This window comes from Triturus cristatus, chromosome 5_1 (assembly GCF_964204655.1).
Source record: "Triturus cristatus chromosome 5_1, aTriCri1.1, whole genome shotgun sequence".
Classification (NCBI taxonomy): domain Eukaryota; kingdom Metazoa; phylum Chordata; class Amphibia; order Caudata; family Salamandridae; genus Triturus; species Triturus cristatus.
Genome location: NC_140587.1, coordinates 51646600 through 51663893, shown reverse-complemented (window position 1 = coordinate 51663893; position 17294 = coordinate 51646600). Strand labels below are relative to the sequence as shown.

Genomic DNA, 17294 nt, shown 5'->3' with positions numbered 1-17294 from the left:
GGGTGAGAGGTGTACCGTCTGCATGGATTAATAAAGTCCCACACCTTATAGAAGATCTCTGCCCCAAAAATGCCTCCAATTGTGCTACAGGGCAGCGTGGATTGCCATGTGCTCTGTGCAACACTAACCCCTCACCGCGGGCCTCTTGGTCAGTTTTGGACTTTGTAATTGATATTAGTAGGGCGTCGCCATGTATCTTCACATGGTCTTACTGCAAATCTCCCTGTGCATCCTGTTTATTCTGGGCGACCAATTCCCCAACGCGAAATGCGCCATAAAAGGCTAGTGAAAAAGCCGCCCTGAATAATAAAGCTTCCCCTTTCGTCGTGCAGACCGCGTCAAGCGTCCCCAGTAGGGCAGCTAGTAGTTCCACTCCTATTGGATGCCTTGAATCTGGTGTTGTTCCCTGGATGCGCTGCCAACCTTTTAAAGCCTTCCTTACGGTAAAGCTATCAGTGGGATCCCCCTTGCCCCTGGCTCGGGCGAAGAAAGATATCACTGCCACGTGGCGCCTGGCTGCCGCCACTGAGCGTCCCTCATCATGCAATACGCCTAAGTAACGTAGCAATGCCTTTGGAGTGTGCCAATCTTCTGCCCAATCCCTCCCTAAAAAAGTGCAATATGCCCAAAACTCCCCCTCATAGGCTTTCTTTGTCCTGGGAGCTAAGCTAGCTGCCACGAGGTTTGGTAGTTGGGGGCACCAATCAGCCAAAGTACTTCTGGGAAGGGTGTTGGGTTCGCTTCTGCAGAAGGGAGGTGTGTTCTGAAGACCTGCATCTTGAAGCAAGAGATTACATCAGCAGCATTATTCAATACGCCTGGGACATGTTTAGCCTTAAACAATATATTCCCCTTCATACACAACAGGACAATCTCTTTTAACAGGCAGAGGATCATCTTACATCTCGCAGCCTGCTGATTGATGCATTCCACCACAGTCATGTTATCAGTCCAGAATACCACTGATTGGTTACGCAGCCTGTCCGGCCATACCGTTAGGGCCACCCAGATAGGAAACAATTCTAAGAAGCCAATGTTAGCCGTTAGACCATTCCGTACCCATGCGTCTGGCCACCTGTGCGCTACCCACTCATTGCCAAGTATGGCACCAAATCCCACACTACCCGCAGCATCAGTCCATAAACCTAACTCTGCAGAAGTAGTGGGTGGACCGGACCAGAACACCCTGCCGTTAAAGTCCTGCAGGAATGCCATCCAAATCCGCATGTCCTGCTTGACCTCAGTCGACAGCCGAATGTGATGATGTTTTTCTTGAATCCGGGTCATGGCTTGGGCGATAGAGCGAGAGAATGGGCGGGCCATTGGAATCACTCTAAGGGCAAAGTTCAACTGTCCTACCGTTTGCTGCAACTGATGCAAGGTAACCTTATCCTTAGCTAAGCATTGCTGTAAGGTTGTCTTGAACTTCTTAATCTTATCTTCCGGCAAGCGGAAACACCCTTGAACTGAATCTAGCTCAATACCTAAGAATTCTATCTTTGTCGTTGGTCCCACTGTCTTTCCCGGTGCCAGGGGAACCCCAAAAGCCCGCATGAGTGTGCAGAATTCCTGCAGTGCCCACGCACACTTCCGAGAGCCCGCAGACCCCAGGCTAAGAAAGCCATCTAGATAGTGTATGACAGACTGGTGCTCAGTCACACGTCTAAAAACCCATTCCAAAAATGAACTGAACTTTTCAGGAGACCGAGCAACCCATGGGCATACACATATCCATGTAGAATTTGTCCTGAAACTTGAAGCCTAGCAGGTGAAAGTCCTCTGGATGAACCGGTAAAAGACGGAATGCTGATTCAATGTCAGACTTTGCCATCAAAGCGCCAGGGCCCAGCTCCCTGAGCATTTCCACAGCCTGATCAAAGGAAGCGTATTTCACACTACAAGTTTCCTCACTGATGGCATCGTTTAGTAAATAGCCTCTAGGTGCAGATAGGTTATGGATCAACCGGAATTCCCCCTCCTCTTTTTTGGGGACAACACCCAGTGGTGAACAAACAAAATTATGCACCGGAATGCGATCAAATGGGCCCATTATTCTGCCCAGGCGTAGCTCTTTAGCAATTTTATTTGCCGCCACTCCTGGGTTGGTCCTTACTGACAATTGATTTTTGCATTCAGGCATCCCGACATAACCCGGGGCAGGAATCCTAGACCCATATGTGAAACCTTCTTGCAGTGTCCTAGCAGTATCATGACAGGGGTATCTGTTTAGCCACGGGGTCATAGCTGTGACGTCAATGGGGGAATGTGTGACTCGGTGCACCCTGCCATCAATCCTGCTTTCTCTTGCCTTTATCCCTAGATTTTTTGAGACACTTGGATTCTGGGTGGGAAGGATTCGCGCAGATAGAGCAGGCATGTTTAAACTTACATGTGCCTGGCGCCCTAGTACATGTTCTTATGTTAAAATCCCAACATGTCCCCTTCCGCCCCCCTCCACCACCTGAGCCATGGGCAGGGCCTGTGTTCTGCGCAGGCCGAAAGGGCTGATAAGGCTGAAACGCTGGAATTGCTTGTCCTCTGTTCGCCTGCGTTGTGCTAAACTGAAAATTGGTCTGAGGTACGCCAAACGGATCCAACCAAGAGATTGTGTCAACCATTCTCCAAGATAGCGCAGGGTCCGATGCCTTCGCCCTCCTGAAGTTTATGTCATACTGTTTCCAACCCCATCCCCCATATTTGTCGTGAGCCATGGTAATGCGGTTCTGGTAACATGCCATCTCTGCCTGTATGTTAGGGAAACGTTCTGCGATTACTGCCATAAATACTGAGAAACCCCTGATCCAGTTGTTTAAGTTCTCCTCCACTCTGAATCATAACAACTCGCTTGCCCATTCTCTGGGGAGCATCCAGTCTTTCTGTTTCTTAGCTTCCTCTCTCTCTCTCTCTCTCTCTCTCTCTCTCTCTCTCTCATCTACTAGGAGAGAAAACATGCTAACATAGCACCCTGACCAGATGAGTTCCTTCAATTCGCGTGACACATGCCTAGCCACGTTCTCCCTCCCGGTACGAGATTCACCCACCCCCAGCATTGACAGTGTCTCCTGCTTACCTGCTGTGGTCACTCCAGCAGGCTCTGCCAGCTTCTCTATTGCCTGGCTCACCACCCGTTCTTCTTTGTTGACGCCCCCTGGTGAAACCCCATTGATGGGGCTAGGAAGAGAAGGAGGCGCCAGCCCTGTTCCTAGTGGCCCTACAAACTGGGCAATCAACTTCTTTGCTTCTGCCTCAGGGTCGCCCTGCATGCCGTTCCCCCCTACAGTTGGTGACAAAATCCCTGCTTTCCCCAACCACGGCAGAACCGCCGCTAAATGCACCACCAAATCTGTTGAAACCGGGTTTATGCCTGCTTTACTATCCTTAGGGCCCCCTCTATCTGGCACCCCTGCGCCCTGTGGCGTGATGGCTACCGGAATTGCGCCTGCCGGGACGACCGGTAATGGCCCAGGCAATGGTTCTCCCTTAGGTACCACCCCCACTGGCAGTGTCGGGCCGGGGCACTCAAAGGGACTCCCCCCAGCGGGACCACTCCTGATGGTCCAGGGACCTCCCCCTCTTTAGGCTGAGACACCGGCGCCGTCGCTTTAGACTTAATCCCCCCTTTCTTTGGCCTAACCCGCTTTGGAAGTGGATCCAATTCACCTCTGGGCTTGGGGGTACTATGGTGCGCCTGGGTCTTTCTAAGGTCCCTTCTTGACCCTCAACCCTCTCCCTGAGATCTGCCAAATTTTTCCCCAATCTATCCACCTTCTTCCATCTCTTGTCCATGCTAACCATTTTTCGCATCGTCTCCATCATATACTCCATGCGAGAGCGCTTGTCGCCCGCTTCATTTTTCCTGCCATTGCCACTTATGTGCCAAATGCTTTGACCCTTAGACTAACACCGCGTATACAATGCTAGCTTTGTCCTAACCTGCCTAAAAGGTACCAAACGTAAGAACGTTCTTCTGGATAAAATACTTGTCAGCACTGTATCACTGCAATACATAAAGCACCATTGCTCGAAGCGCAATCCCCAAAATATGATGGCCTCCTGCGCGCTGCACTCCCAACGTAGAACCAATTTTAAACTTAAATGCTGAACAAACAGTATACTTATTTGCGCAGCGCAAGTGTTTCATACCTAATCCTGAAATCGCAGTTGCTTGCCCCACCTGTATGTTCTATTAAAATTGCATCCTAACACATTCAGCCACGAACACAACCCTGGGAACATGAGCCTCAGCTTTATATGAATTAATTAGTTTAATTTATTATTCGCTCTTAAATCAAATATTTGCCAACCTTACGGAAGGAAATACCATTGCCTACACTTTAGACTGAGCAAACAGTAACATTGCAACACCAGGGATTGAACACCTAGCCTTCACAGTAAGAGTCCAAGACCTTAACCATTAGGCCAGAGGGACTCTTTTTCTTTCACTTTTAAAGAATTAGGCCAGCGTGTCTCGTTTTATTTGGCAACGATTACGAAAGCCACGAAATCCTCTCTGTGTAGAACTTCACCACGAAGGCTCACCGCATCTGCAACAAGCATTGGCAATGCCAATAGGCCTCGCCTTTGGGAGCTTATTAGTATTTATCCATTCAGTACAGTATCCTGGTTGCTAAAACATTTACTGCTATTTTCTGTGCCACTGGTGAACGGCCAGACACACCCACGTTTGGGCTTTTGTGCTATATAATGAACACTGGAAATCCAGTTTATCCCCAGATCTACCGAAATGAATTTAAAAGTTGAATATAAATAATGTTATTGAAATAATGTCTTCACTAACTGCACCATGTGGTGATGCATTGAAATCCAACCTAGATTGATTTATGGCAGTAGTGATACGATGATATTGTATTTTTATATTTAACAAAACAAGCCAAAATGTATCAAATGACGTTCAGTATCCAAAGGCAGTAATGATGCGCAGCCGTAATAAAAGCGAGTATGAAATATACATAAAGGAGGCAAATGCTAAAATGTGCTTTTAAAAAAAAAAAGTCTCTGTATATTATTTTCAATTTTGTCTATGTCTTAAAAATTGCCATTTTGCGGCGGGACGCTATTCATTAGCGCTTTCCTGTCATTTTGGTTCTTTTGACGTACACAAAGTAAACAATTGTAATTGTTTGAAATAAAAAAAAAAACGTTCCAGAAAGCAAACCTAAGTGGTTAAAATATAGGATGACTTTTTAGGATGTTATCTTCGTCTACTATATATTTTTTAAATACATGTTATTTGGGCTACATGGTATTTCGGCTACTAGCCAGACACAGGCTTTCTTTACTGAGCTTTATCAGAGCAGGCCTGTCTCCATGTCACCTGGTGCACCGAGTCACCATACACAAAGAAGTGTGAGCATTCCATAGTGAAGTATTGGCCCTTCTTGGATGCCACTGCAGCCAGCACCACTCATACCCTGCCAGCACTTGCAATGGCCGTACTAACATAACACCTAACCATCACACGCCTATAAGTGTGACAATTCAGCCTATTTCAGACCACACAAAGCTATAATAATGGCAATACTGGGATTATTCATTTTCAATGTACATTGACTTAATAAACACGTTTTTTGTGCTAAAAAAAAAACCAAAAAAAACCAGACAGCGCCAGCATGTGGTGGACTGTCACTAAATCTGGTGCTGACAATCAAGTGCTGGTGCCGAACACCAGAAACCACCGGCACAAATAAAGCACTGGGGCCATGTAAAGCTTAACTTCGACTTCCTGTTCTACCTCAGTGTGCTGGGACACAGTGACTTTTATGTGAGATATGCAGCGTCTCCCAAGTGCCGACAGACAGTGTGGAAGTAAAACAATTGTGCACAGATGGTTGCTTGCGATGGGCTGATAAGGTGGGGCAGACTTGGGAATTGCCCGCATTTTGGAAGGAAACGCGGTTTCTTTGAAGGAGCAGTATTGTTGTTGGCAAAATCTTTTTGGGCAACATATGTTTTTGTATTTGATAAACCTGAATAGCTGGGTTTGAGCTGGCGACTTGTGACGAAAATGGTAGGCTTGGTGTCTGTTTGTGTAGGAAGGTGTTTGCCACCGTTTGTGGCAACTTTAAAATGAAAGCTTTGTTTAAAGTATATTGGCATCAGAGTTTGGATCGTGTAATTATACGTTGTGCTAGAAGCAAAGTAAAGGTATGAAGCGATCAGCAAGATGTTTTCATTTGTTAGAAACATTGAATTAATTACCACAGGAAACATGATATTTCTTGACAGAGGTACTGTTTTTTGCTCGAGCAGATAGGTACAGAGTGAATGAAGAGTGACTACAACTTTATAGAGGGGGTAAAGGCACATCAGCGACAACCAAGTAATATTGCATTTCAACATGTTTGGAAAAAAAATTGTTTAAACGCATGCTAAATACACTTGTGAATGGGGTGTTGCGAAAACGAAATTATAAGGGCATTTTGGGGGGCATAAGGAGATTGAATGTGGTGTTAAGGACAGAGCTGGCCGCTTTGTAACAAGGGAACTAGGTGCGAGTCTTGTGGTCAGCTCAGCATCCTGTGATTGTGGGAAAATAACGTAATCTCCCGGTGCCCATCAAATGAATGTATGCCCGTGCAACGGAACTGGTGCTCATGTAAACCGCACAAATACCTTTTGATGGATTTGGCACTATATTAAACTGTTCCTAAAAGAATTTAATAAAAAACTTGCAGCTTAGTAACGATGTAAAAATCCTTGTTGCTAAGCAGAGAGTGTGTGAGCAAAATCCACGTCCCTGTATATCATGTCGGTAGTATGTTCAAGTAGCATCTGTATGCAATGTATTGCTATGCCTCTGCTGATAAGGAAGGGGTCAATGCGGCCAACTAAAAGGGAGAACAATATAAACCCTTTGTAATGGAAGACCCTATGCTGACACCATCAAGATCTTCGTTAAATTGTCCACTAATGTTGTTTATAGAGGTAGGCAATAATGTATACACCTACAGTACAGTTTTTGAAACGTGAGCCTTTGAAGCCCGGTGCCTCCGTATGCAGGACCACTACAGTGCTACAGCTGTGCGAGGTTCAAGACATTTGGTATGCAGCTCTAAAGACCCTGGATTATAAACTTGATACACTAGACACCGGTATGCGGACATTTTAAATCCAGTGTCTCCGTTTACAGGGGCCCTGCTGTGCCGCATCTACAACTGCACGTGCTTAAAGAATGTTTTAGAAATATCTTATCGTAAACCAAAAAAATCAAGTTAAACGTTTAAATTGGCAGTGCCATGTAAATGGGTCATGTCCCCTTCAACTTGTTTCTAGTATGTATGTTGTGGGGAGGGGTGAGGGACGGAGATGTACAGCCAGAAGCATACAACGAAGATAGCGCAGATGTTTAACGGCCGGTGTCTCTGCATTCAGGGCATCTACAACGCTGCAGCTAGGATGCGATTATTCGTTTTTAATAAAAGACTGTCCAAAATGACCAAGAAAAAGCTCGCCCTTTAAAGCCCGGTCCCTCCCCAAACATGGCCCCTGCAGCACAGCAGCTACAGGAAGACGAAATTACTAAATGTACTTTAAAAAAAAAAAAAGAGAGAATACCAATCCAAAAGCACAAGCCCCGAAATTTTGAAGTTAGTAAGCCAACACAAGCATAAATAAAGGAAGAATGAGGAAGAGTACATATAAACCGCTGCCGCACCACAGATACACACGGTTAGTGAAAGTTTCAAAAAATAAACAAGCGCGCTCTGAAGTTGACGAGGAGGGAGTGGGGGTGGGCACAGTGGTGCGGCCGCAGTTGTAAAAGGCAGGGAGAGGGTGAGATTGAGAAAGGGAAAGATAGGGATCAAAGGAAACAATAACAAGTAGGAAGGGGGTGGCAAATGGTGTGCACTTTGATGTCCTCAGTGGCCGCGCGGCTCACTGAGGACATCAAAGGGGCCGCGAAGTGATCAGGCAGTGCTTTTCAGGCTGCCAAATGGTGCGCGCGCCCAGCGCACATGCACTGTATTTGGAGGCCTGAAAAGCACTGTTTGCACTTCCAGATCCCCCTTTTACAAAAGCTCTCGCGAGAGCAGCGCTAAAGCGCTGTCTCAGGCGAGACCTAAAAACGAAATAGACAAATAGTAAAATTACAACCTCCTAGCGAGGTCGCACAATAAGGCTAGGGAGCGCGGAGGGCAAAGAGGAAGATTCCTCTGCTCCCCCGCCTTTGATTGGGCAAGTACTTGCCCCTCAGAGGGATGAGGGCTGGCGACTTGCGTGACCCGGAAGTGATTCTTTCACTTCCGGGTCATGACCTGGCCCGCCAATGGGAGAGGTGGCGCGCCTGTCGCGTCACTGCTGTGCGCGACTGGCCCGCCTCCTTTGGATCGTCGGGGGCCGGCAGGACCGCCATATTATCGGCGGGTCCGATGCCGGCCCCACCTTTTCTACTTCTTCTCCTGCGCTCCCTTCTTATCCCTGCAGCCTCATTTTCGGCGCCTCTCTTCCAGGAGGCCTCCTTCCGGATCCCCTCTCTCATCTACAGGGCTCTCTGCACCAGTCAATGCCCCTCGTGCATGGCTCCCTCTGACCCAATAAGCCCTTAAGACTGGATGGAAATACATAGTTTCCATAGTTTTGAGGGTTCTGGCGATGCAACAGGTTCTTCTTTTTAATTTAGGAAGAGGAGGGGTTATTTTTGTTCAAAGTCGGCGTATTTGATACGTATCCACTTTGCGGTTGGATTACCGAAATACATTTTGTTTAGATGTGAAATGTGCGTGTTTGTGAGATGTCTTGTATCACCAGTACTTTTTTCGAGTTCATCAATTAAGCGTGCTAATACACCATAGAGCGTTTACATTTTAGTGTATAAATAGATTTATTTTTGTTTTATAATGAACTGAACTAATGTATTTTTCTTCTATTTTATTATCAATTCTAATTTGTTTAGCAATATTGAAAGAGGCGTTGGCTAAAATTAACAAATTATGTTTATTTCTGGTGGAATTATTCGGAGTTTTGAGCTTTCCGTGCGAAAGTAGATCGTCCAGTCCAGGTTTTCGCTTTACACTCAGGGATTTGTAGTCCTGTTGATTCCCCCCCCCCCCCCCCGCCACAAAACACACCATAAATCCAGCAGTTTTGTAATAAGTCAACTGCACATTCAGCCCTCCTTCGCATGTACTTTCACAAGATGCATATCGCCACAAATTAATTACCCATATCAAACACATGCAGTCCTTGAATTTGCTGAAGAGTTTGTGCTTACTCTGATAAATTTGCCTACAATAAGCTAGAGCCTGTTTTTCTTATACCCGATGCATAAGAAGGATTTATCTACACTCGTGTTATGCTTTAACATCAACAATCATGTGAAGGTGGCGTGGTCAACGAATATGGCAGCGTATCCTGCGGCCCTGCTTGAGCAAAGTCCCTAATACAGAGTGTGGCATTACACCCCTGCACCCCACCTGCATTTAGGGATAGAGCCTCTGCCCCTTGTAGCGGGCCGGCGGACGGCCCTGAGACTGGGCCGAGGGTACAGTCTGGTGTGGCACTGTGCTATCGGGGTTCGGCGTTACCAGGGGGCAGGCGGAAGTGCCCGGCAGCGAGATGCTTGTGCTGAGTGCCGAGAGGTGGCACCTGGGCTATCGGTGGACTGATGCCCCAGCCGCTGGAAAACGAAGGATAGGTGAGGCAGGGGCTGTGCTGCAGTGGACGATCAGGGAGGCAGCCCGTGTGAGTTCTCAACGGGCGGAGCGCCGACAGGGAACTGCGGAGCTCCGTTCTTTATACGGTGCCTACTGCCTCACGCCTGGAAAGGGGTGTGGATGGCTCCCAGACACAAACAGATGGGAGCCGGCTGCATAGGGCGCCGCTGGCAAGCCCGATATGGCCGCACGTGGCCCTGCGAACTGGCTTCAGCATTCTCTTACCCCCATCTCCTGCCACCTTCTTGTATCTGCTTGGGGCAGGGCCGTTTCTACCATTAGGCAAGACTAGGCGGCCACCTAGCTTTACTTTCGTAGGTTCAAATAAAAATAAATCCCCCCTTTTGCCGCCCTAGGCGGCCGCCTTGTCTTGCCTAATGGTAGAAACGGCCCTGTACACCCGCCATCTTGATGTAAGAAACCCGCATGGGTGCACAACCAGTGTGTGTTTTTTTTCTTTTGTTGCACAAAGGATTCCTCTGCTCCTCGGCTAGGCAGGGGACATTAGACAATATGACAACATACGGGCAAGCATCTGATGGGAGGTTCAAAGAATGTGGCGCACACCCCGGCACTGGCGCCCTGACTGAGCATGCTGCTTCTCTCACCCCCCCCCCCACTTCCCTCTGCAGCACCCTTGCCTTGCCCCACTCGAGACTGTTTGGCCTCTCCTTGCTCAGTGGACATGTGGTTGGTGTTCATAGAAGAGGGTTGCACAGTAATAGGTGACTGGGGAGGGTCGACCTTCTTAGTGGGTGGAAATTTGGATAAGTCAGATGTGTCCTGGTTAGTACACATTGCATCCCTCATGCTCCTTGTCGCAGTCTCAATCATTCCCAGGTGCTAATAAATGGGCTCAAGGCCTTACTTTATTAATGCAGATAATTTATCGCACCAGTCTTGGGATCCTTCTAACATCTTGAGAGAGGGTTCCCCCTCCCAGAGCTCCCGTCTTCCCTGTGGTCGCAGGACATCGTTTTTAGGTCAAGCCTGAGCAGCGCATGCGCTGCTCTCATAGGCATGCTGTATCCCAGTAGAGACTTGAATCTCCGCCCACTCTCCGCCCATATTTTTCATTGGCTTGTGTCACTGTCCACTATAAACTGTGGCTCTTCATTGGTCAATAGGCTTAGTAGTCCCTCCTTAGTAGCGCCTTATCTCATTTTGTGACCTCACCAGGGGACTCCCTATGTTATGTGTGTAGTTACTCGATAGGCTTTAATTAAACCTCCGAGCACTATTTACTCAAATAGCTTTGTCCACATGCTTTCTCCTAATGCTTTTTAAAAAAATTTATAACAAGGGCACCAAACGCATTTGCAATGCAATAGGTCTCGTATTTGCGAGAGTTCAAGCTTTTGGCATTGTAAATGACAATGCCTTTTATTGATCTGTTTAAAAAACAACACATGAATAAAAGGCATTGTCATTTACAATGCCAATAGCTCAAACTCTCGTAAATGCTTGTTTCGTTTTGAGGGTTTCCTCTTGTTCCCTGGGCCTTTAAGTGTTGCAGGGCTTCCCTGACCCAGTGGGAGGCTCGGTGTGATCACTGTGTTCGCTAACCCTTCTTCTATCTGGTCGGATCGGCGGCCACCCACACCATAAGCGTGGCTCGATTCAACTTTCGAAGGGGAGCTAGATGGATCATCTCCTAGAGAGAACCCTAGCTTTGGACTGATGGGGAGTTAGTGAAGCCACCGTTCTTTATTAACACTGCTCTCTTAATGAACCCATCCAAGGTGCAGCCCGACAACATTTTATGCCCGACTCTGCTACTTTCCGCTTCCTAATGTTGGCCCCAGCAACTTAAAATTCCAAAAATAGAAGGAAAACTCCAAAAACACCTTCACATGACAGTGCCTTTATATTGGACTCTCCGGTAGACTACAAGAAGGGCTTCCAAGTAGTTAAAGAGCCATGGGAGGTGTACCCTCAACTGCCTCTTCCTGGCAATGACGGGCAGAGGACGGGCCCACCCTTGGCCCAAGCGCATCCCGCACAGCGGGGAAGCCGGAAGTGCTTTAGGCGCCCGCTGGAGGCCAGCTCCGCCACCCTGCAGGCACTCGGGGTTCACGCCTCCGGGCGTGTGGGGAGCTGTTTTCTGGGGTCTCCCACATCAGTAGCAAAGGTAGCGGGTCTCAAGGGGGCTCTAGATCCCCACAAAGTGTTGGTGCGTCATTTATCATTCATATTGTATTCCATTTTAGGAATGCCTGCCATCACCGCCCTGTCTTCTCCCACTCACCATTCTTTTTATAGACAAAACCTAAAACAGTATTTCATAGGTATCACCAGTTACAACGTGTTCAATTGTGATATTTATATATTTTTGCTATAATTTTAGCGTGATTTTATGCAGTTTTTGCTCAGTTTATAAACGTATCCCTTTGCATTCTCACCATTGTTTAGAACAACATAACATTGCCCTATAATAAGTTAATAAGATTTTTTCCCCAAATATCTTTATTGCTTTCAACATGTATATAGCATCCCATGAAAAATAAAGATTTTTAAACTTAAAAACATTTGTAGATGTTCTTTCCTTTCTATCGCCCCCTCTGCTTATAATCCTTGTTTGTCCCACACAAGATTGACTGACACACCGTTGGGATGAACAATGAAATTACCACCAGCCACCTGACCTGCACACTGTTACCACTACTGTTGGGCTATGTCGCCGACATCCCTTATGGCACTAAGACGTTAGTTGTGCTACTGCTGGTGCTAGCCAGACGCAGGACAGCGAGTGCTATATATTGCAACAGTAAAGGGGAGGTGTGTATATCCCTCCAAAGCCTGAAGCGCTACGCCCAAGGACATTTGGGGACCTTTCAGAGAATACATGGTACAAACATTGGCTGAGACTAAATATTCTGATGTTAGTTGATCTCGCAGGTGTGCACCCTGAATATCGAAACCAGAATATCAAGAGCTAAGCAGACCTAGACTTTCTAAACCAAGCTCCCTTTACATGCACCATGGCAATATATATATCTTCAAGGTATGTAGATGTGGAGTTAGGAATACTAAATCTATACTTCTCTATGTCCACTTACCTGTTGATATTTTGTCCCTAGATATGCAGGGGGGACGTGAGCACATAATGCCAATTATTAGTCGAAACATACTTGTATACGATTGTTATATGTGTTAACTATGGACTAAGAGCACGAGGTATGCCTGATTCTGTGCATTTAATGCAGTTTGGTCGTGTCCATGAGCCATATGTTAACTTGTGCTTTATACTGCTGACCTAAAAAGAATAAAATGCATTTAAAATAAATAAGTCTTTTTACTCTTTCTCTGTTACAGACTCTGCAGGATGTGGTGGCGACTCGATGCCGTGCTCGGTCTGTCATTGGCTGCAGTGTTTTGCCTGAAACTCCCAGAAGCTGGAGTCCATGGAGTGGACTATGACCATTTTTCCTCCAAATATGACCTACAGTGCCAGGACTGCGGACAAGGACACAGATACTACTGGTGCCATACACGGGGTGGGTGGGACTACTGTTCACCCACAGCCAACCGGGACTATTACGGCAGGCGGTGCAAAGTGGACCATCCCTGTGGACGCCATGGCTACTCCTACTCCTGGTGTTACACAGAAGGTGGAAGCTGGGGCTACTGTGGGCGAGTTGAGATGAAAGTTGTATCCCACGTGACTTCCAATTATCACCGCATCTGTCAGGATGAGTGTGGCAAAGCTGATAAAACAAGTTACTTCTGGTGCTACACTACATCAGGGTGGGACTACTGCTCCCCGCTCTCAGCTGTCACATGTAGGAACACACAGTGTAATGCAAACCACCCCTGCGGCACGCATGGGCACAACTATTACTGGTGCTACCGTGGGGGTTCCTGGGACTACTGCGGATTTGTAAGAGATAGCGAATGCAAGTTGGAGCCTGTGGGACGGCAATTAATGGTGAATCATTTTGATGAGATTGTTTGTGAGAGAGTTGATCACGGCAACAGGGTTCGGACTCAGTTCCAAGCTGAACCCACCACAGATTTGGCTGATGGAGGGTATTACTATGATGAGGCAGCTTTCCAGGTGATTGCGCATTGGACCAATGGTTGCCTTCGACCCCAGCCAACATCCAGTATCATACGGACGGGTAACCTGCGCCTGGATCTACAGGGGTTTGTGAACTCTGGGGGAATCCGCTATTACAACTACCAGATTCAGATCAATGGGCATCGGCCGCCGGGCCAGAGCTCGTCCATCACTCAGGTGCTGTTCCCTGTGGATGAGTGTGTTCCAGAGAGATACATTCGCAGAGCATTCATGGAAAGCCTTGTGCGTAGAGCTAGGATCAGAGTAACAGTCAACCGATATTGTCAAGCCAAAAGGAACTATGGCTGGACTGTGGAATCTGAAAGGGAAGTGGACCTTAGCTTTTGTGATGACTCTTTTGGAAGTGCCCAGAACCTAAGTGAGATGCACCCCCAAAGTATCCCGTCATAGCACAGAAGCATGGTCTTATGGCTCTTCAATAAGTGGAATGTCCCATCAAAAATATATATGTCATACCATGCAGCCACAAGTCAGCCATTATCTAACCATAGAAAAATCAATAACTAACTTCCAAAAAGCCCAAAGCCAAACTACAACAAATTATGCAGCCAGTCAATCCACCCACTCCTCTGTGACCGTTTAGCCGCCCAGTTTATATCTTCGTCCATGACAAACGTCCCATCTCCACCATTGGATCCACCAAGCCGCAGGGCTCAGTCTTCAAAGAATGGTGATGGTTCATCCGCCCGGTCTACAGTGGCCGACCCACCCCCATGATCTTTGGAGTAAGCAGTGTACACAACCATCATGGATAGGGTGGCAGGAATGAGAGTTTTGTTGATCTAATATGTTAGGAAACTCTGCCTGAACAGCAAAGATAGATCTACCCTCCAGAGTTCAGCCAGCAGACACCGGGGCAGGTCCTTCAGAAGACCCTGGAATTAAGCCAATGCTGACAGTAGAACCAGAATAGCGCACACTATCAACTTAAATTGATTTGGGTTGAAATCATTTACTTCTACTACGGTGATCAGATTTTGAAAACCAAAAACTGGGACATTCCACAAACATTGAAGTAGGACTAATATGTCACACCCACCAAGGGGCACAGAATGATATAAGACAACACTCACTAACATAGAAAACAAAGACACTGACGCACTAAGGGAAACAAATTAACAGCAAACTTTATAAATAGTATTATATGTGTCAATCAAATTGATTTTTGATTAGGATGGCAACTATTCCGTCTTTGGAATTCATAAAAGCGTGGCTTGCTTTATATTCAGCCGACCTGCTCTAAATACTACGACATGTGCTGAATTTAGTTAAATCTGCCAGGACAGATGATGAAAAACCAGCAGTGTCCTGGCCAATGCGGGATACCAGGGCACCCTATTTCCTTCTAAAGCTGATCTAAAATTAGCAACTGAAAGTTATAGCTATTTCTTAAATTGACTATGGGGGTGCACTCACTGCTCTTCACGCAGTGGCAGAACATAGGACCCCACAGCCCCCAAGCTCCAGGGGGCCCCCTCAGCACAGTACCATTGCCTGAGAGCTCTTGAATGAGTCCAAAGGTGGGGTGGGGGGCTCAAGTTTTGTTACAAAACTGTCTTCACAAATCAATTCTTGACCCTCTCCAAGCTCGACATGTATTCAATTCAGAGAAGTTCTCCGCAAACTCCTGTTCTTGCTTCTCTCAAATGCCTACCTCTGGAATCCAGGTGCACATTCGAGACGGCTGGCCTCACCTATCAAGCCCCCCACCTGGACAATCCCAAATATCTAATGCAGAAATTCTACTATTGTGGGAGAGGTTCGGGGAGCAAATCACTTTTACAAACTGAATGGAGTTATCCTTCTATGCCAATGGCCCCAACATTGGGCTTGCCCGACTAACTCACATCAATCTTCCTTCTTCTCGTACTCTCTTTAAAAAATAAATCAGGACTCTTCTAGACTAAACCACCCTTAACTCGAGAAGCACTTTTAAAGAACTATTTGTTGATGTGTTTTCTATGTCAAGACCCACAAACTGTCCCACTGGCAGTTCTTTGGAGGGCATATTTAGTCCCTCTTTCATTATATGATGTTTTAGTTTGAGTCACTGTCAGTTCATCCGTTTGACTCTTGTATGTACCATGGCTGTTTTTCCATGATTGTGTCGGTCATTCTTTATATTGTTTTTATTCTGATTGTATTTCCATTACCATGTGAAGTGCCTTGATGCCTCTTCTGTGGACATGTTGAGGCACTATACTCCGAACAAAATAAATAAACCAACCAAATCATCTCCTTCTTAGAAATTTAAGTCAGGGATCTCCAGGGATCTTTCAACTTAGCAAACACAATTCAATTCAAATTAATATATTTAAAAGAATTTGGATCTCCAATGAGGTCCACATAAAATATACACACAATTATTACATGAAAAGCAAATTAAGATACAAACTCAATTCATTTCCACAGAAGATAGGATAGAGTACAACGACAAGCAATGTAGTAAAATCCCAGTGAAATCGCCTCAGAAATTCATTGAGAAACAGAATTTAAAACTATATGGCAGCAGCATAGGATGGCAGGAGGAGCAGTGATAGCTAGACTGGTATATACGGGCCCGATTCACAGAACTAATTTAAGACAAAATCCTTAACTTACTACCATTTTGGAACTAACTTTAAGACTTTCGGTATTCACAGAAGGCATTTAGGAGTCCTAACTTTACTACTCCAAAACTGAGAAAAATCCTAACTTTAAGACTTTCGGTATTCACAGAAGGCATTTAGGAGTCCTAAAGTTAGGACTCCTAACTTTACTACTCCAAAACTGAGAAACATCCTAACTTTAAGACTTTCGGTATTCAGAGACGGCATTTAGGAGTCCTAAAGTTAGGAGTCCTAACTTTACTACTCCAAAACTGAGAAAAATCCTAACTTTAAGACTTTCGGTATTCACAGAAGGCATTTAGGAGTCCTAAAGTTAGGACTCCTAACTTCTGTAAATACCGAAATGAGTAAGTGCCTTCTGTGAATACCAAAATGGTAGTAAGTTTAGGATTTTGTCTTAAGTTAGCTCTGTGAATCGGGCCCTACATTCCTACAACCCAGGTAAACATAGTCTACTTCACCCAATACTTGCCCCTAGCCAGACTCAACACACAGGGGCATATGTTCAAGGAAGTGGCGGAGAGTGGCGTTAGCCGTCATGGCTTAACGCCTCACTCCGCCACTTCAGAAACGCAAGACTGCACCATATTTACAACGATATGGTGAAGCCTTGCATTTCCCCCTGTGCTGGTGCTACACTTAGCAGCTTAGCGCCAACGCAGGCAGGATAAAGATTGTTTATGTACAGGAAGGTCTCCTTCCTGTACATAAACAATCTTTAAATGCCATTTTGTCACTGCTATGTGTGCTGCTTCATGCAACACACATGGAAGACATAAAATTGTATTTTATTTTAAGATTGTTTGTGTACAGGAAGGGGAACCTTCCTGTACGTAAACAATCCACGGCTTTTAGCTTTTTCCATGTGTGCTGCACAAGGCAACACACATGGAAAAAGTGAGGAGAAATAAAGCATTTCTCCTCGTTCCA

At 46.2% G+C, this 17294-nt stretch overlaps 1 protein-coding gene across 2 annotated transcripts in view; it reads left to right on the top strand.

Moving 5' to 3' along the window:
- LOC146830145 (uncharacterized) overlaps positions 1 to 15991 on the top strand; it is a 61497-nt gene extending 45506 nt beyond the window's left edge. For both annotated transcript variants that reach the window (XM_085604396.1, XM_085604395.1), the window contains exon 2: positions 12990 to 15991. In XM_085604396.1, coding sequence (XP_085460522.1) covers positions 13000 to 14145 — 1146 coding nt within the window. In that variant the 5' untranslated portion in view covers positions 12990 to 12999 and the 3' untranslated portion in view covers positions 14146 to 15991. The remainder of the gene's footprint in view (positions 1 to 12989) is intronic.
- Positions 15992 to 17294: the final 1303 nt, after the last annotated feature.